The 1276-nt window shown below is 35.2% G+C and overlaps 1 protein-coding gene across 1 annotated transcript; it reads right to left on the bottom strand.

The window, feature by feature from the left end:
• Window positions 1-144: 144 nt before the first annotated feature.
• Window positions 145-1176, bottom strand: LOC126909486 (jerky protein homolog-like; the record flags this gene model as incomplete). Its single annotated transcript, XM_050691915.1, has 1 exon — window positions 145-1176. A coding segment is annotated over exon 1 (1032 nt), but the record flags the coding sequence as incomplete, so codon positions are not given.
• Between the last annotated feature and the right edge of the window lie 100 nt (window positions 1177-1276).

A 1276-nucleotide genomic window follows, 5' to 3' on the forward strand; every position in this document is an offset into this window, starting at 1 on the left:
CTTTTTCCAAGACGATGTAATAGTTGACGAAGGTAATGCATTCCACGATTGACAAAGAGCAAAAACCAAATCTTTCATATTCTTTTAATTGTAATTTTAATTGAATTCTTTTAAAGTTTTTTCTATTGGCTGATCTTTTAATACAGCTTTCAGAAGTAGATTTTTCTTATAATCTTGCTTGACAAACTGAATGATATGCTGATCCATTGGTTGAATCAGTGCAGTGCAGTTTGGTGGAAGAAATATCGCAGTGATGCATTTATCCTCAGTTGTCAGTTCTTCTTCAGACGGATGACCGGGAGCGTTATCAATAAGCAATAACGCTTTTTGAGGAAAATTATGATTTTTCAACCATTTTTTAACTTCTGGTACAAAGCATTCATCAAACCACTTCCTGAAAAGGTCTTTTGTCATCCACGCACTTTTTTGACCATAATAATGTACAGGCAAATCAATGTTTTTGAATGCACGTGGTTTATTCAATTTTCCAACGACCACCATTTTTAGCGCGTGTTTATCCGCAGCATTTGCACATGGTAGTATGGTTACACGCTCTTTACTTACTTTTCGCCCAGGTACGGATTTTTCGTTAAAGGAAACGAAAGTTTTGTTTGGTATCACACGCCAAAAAAGTTCTGATTCGTCTGCATTGTACACTTGTGATGGGTTAAGATTTAAATCTTTCACCTTTTGCAAATATCTTAATTTAAATGGCTCTATGCAGGTAGCATCATTAGAAAGTTTCTCTCCTGTTATAGTCATTAAACGTATGCCATGACGACTTTTAAAACGTTCTAACCATCCCTTGCTAGCCACAAAATCATCTTTTTTTATAATTTCCTTATAAAAAAACTTAGCTTTCATGGCCAACATGGGTCCCGAAATTGAAGCATGCCTATTTCTTTCCTGAAGAAACCACATGTACAAAGCTTCTTCCACTTCTGGATGTTCAGCTTTCTTGAGTGTCTGTCTCTTGCCTGGCCCACAGTCAGTAGTTGATACGAAGTTTTTAATCTTCTCATGATTTTTTTTAATATTATAAATTGTAGATCGGCCTACGCCATATTCACTTGCTAAACTACTAAAAGATTCATTACGATTTAAACGGTCTAAAATATCACATTTTTCTTTAATTGTCAGTGTTTTGTGCTTTCGCTTCTGGGCTTGTGACGACATAATTTACTAGGTACGTATACGTAATACACAATGAATAAACAGTACACAAAGAATCTATACTTTGAGCACAATAGTGATGGCACAATTGTAACCTGTTCAA

Source organism: Daktulosphaira vitifoliae, unplaced genomic scaffold (assembly GCF_025091365.1).
Source record: "Daktulosphaira vitifoliae isolate Bord-2020 unplaced genomic scaffold, ASM2509136v1 Scaffold_447, whole genome shotgun sequence".
Classification (NCBI taxonomy): Eukaryota; Metazoa; Arthropoda; class Insecta; order Hemiptera; family Phylloxeridae; genus Daktulosphaira; species Daktulosphaira vitifoliae.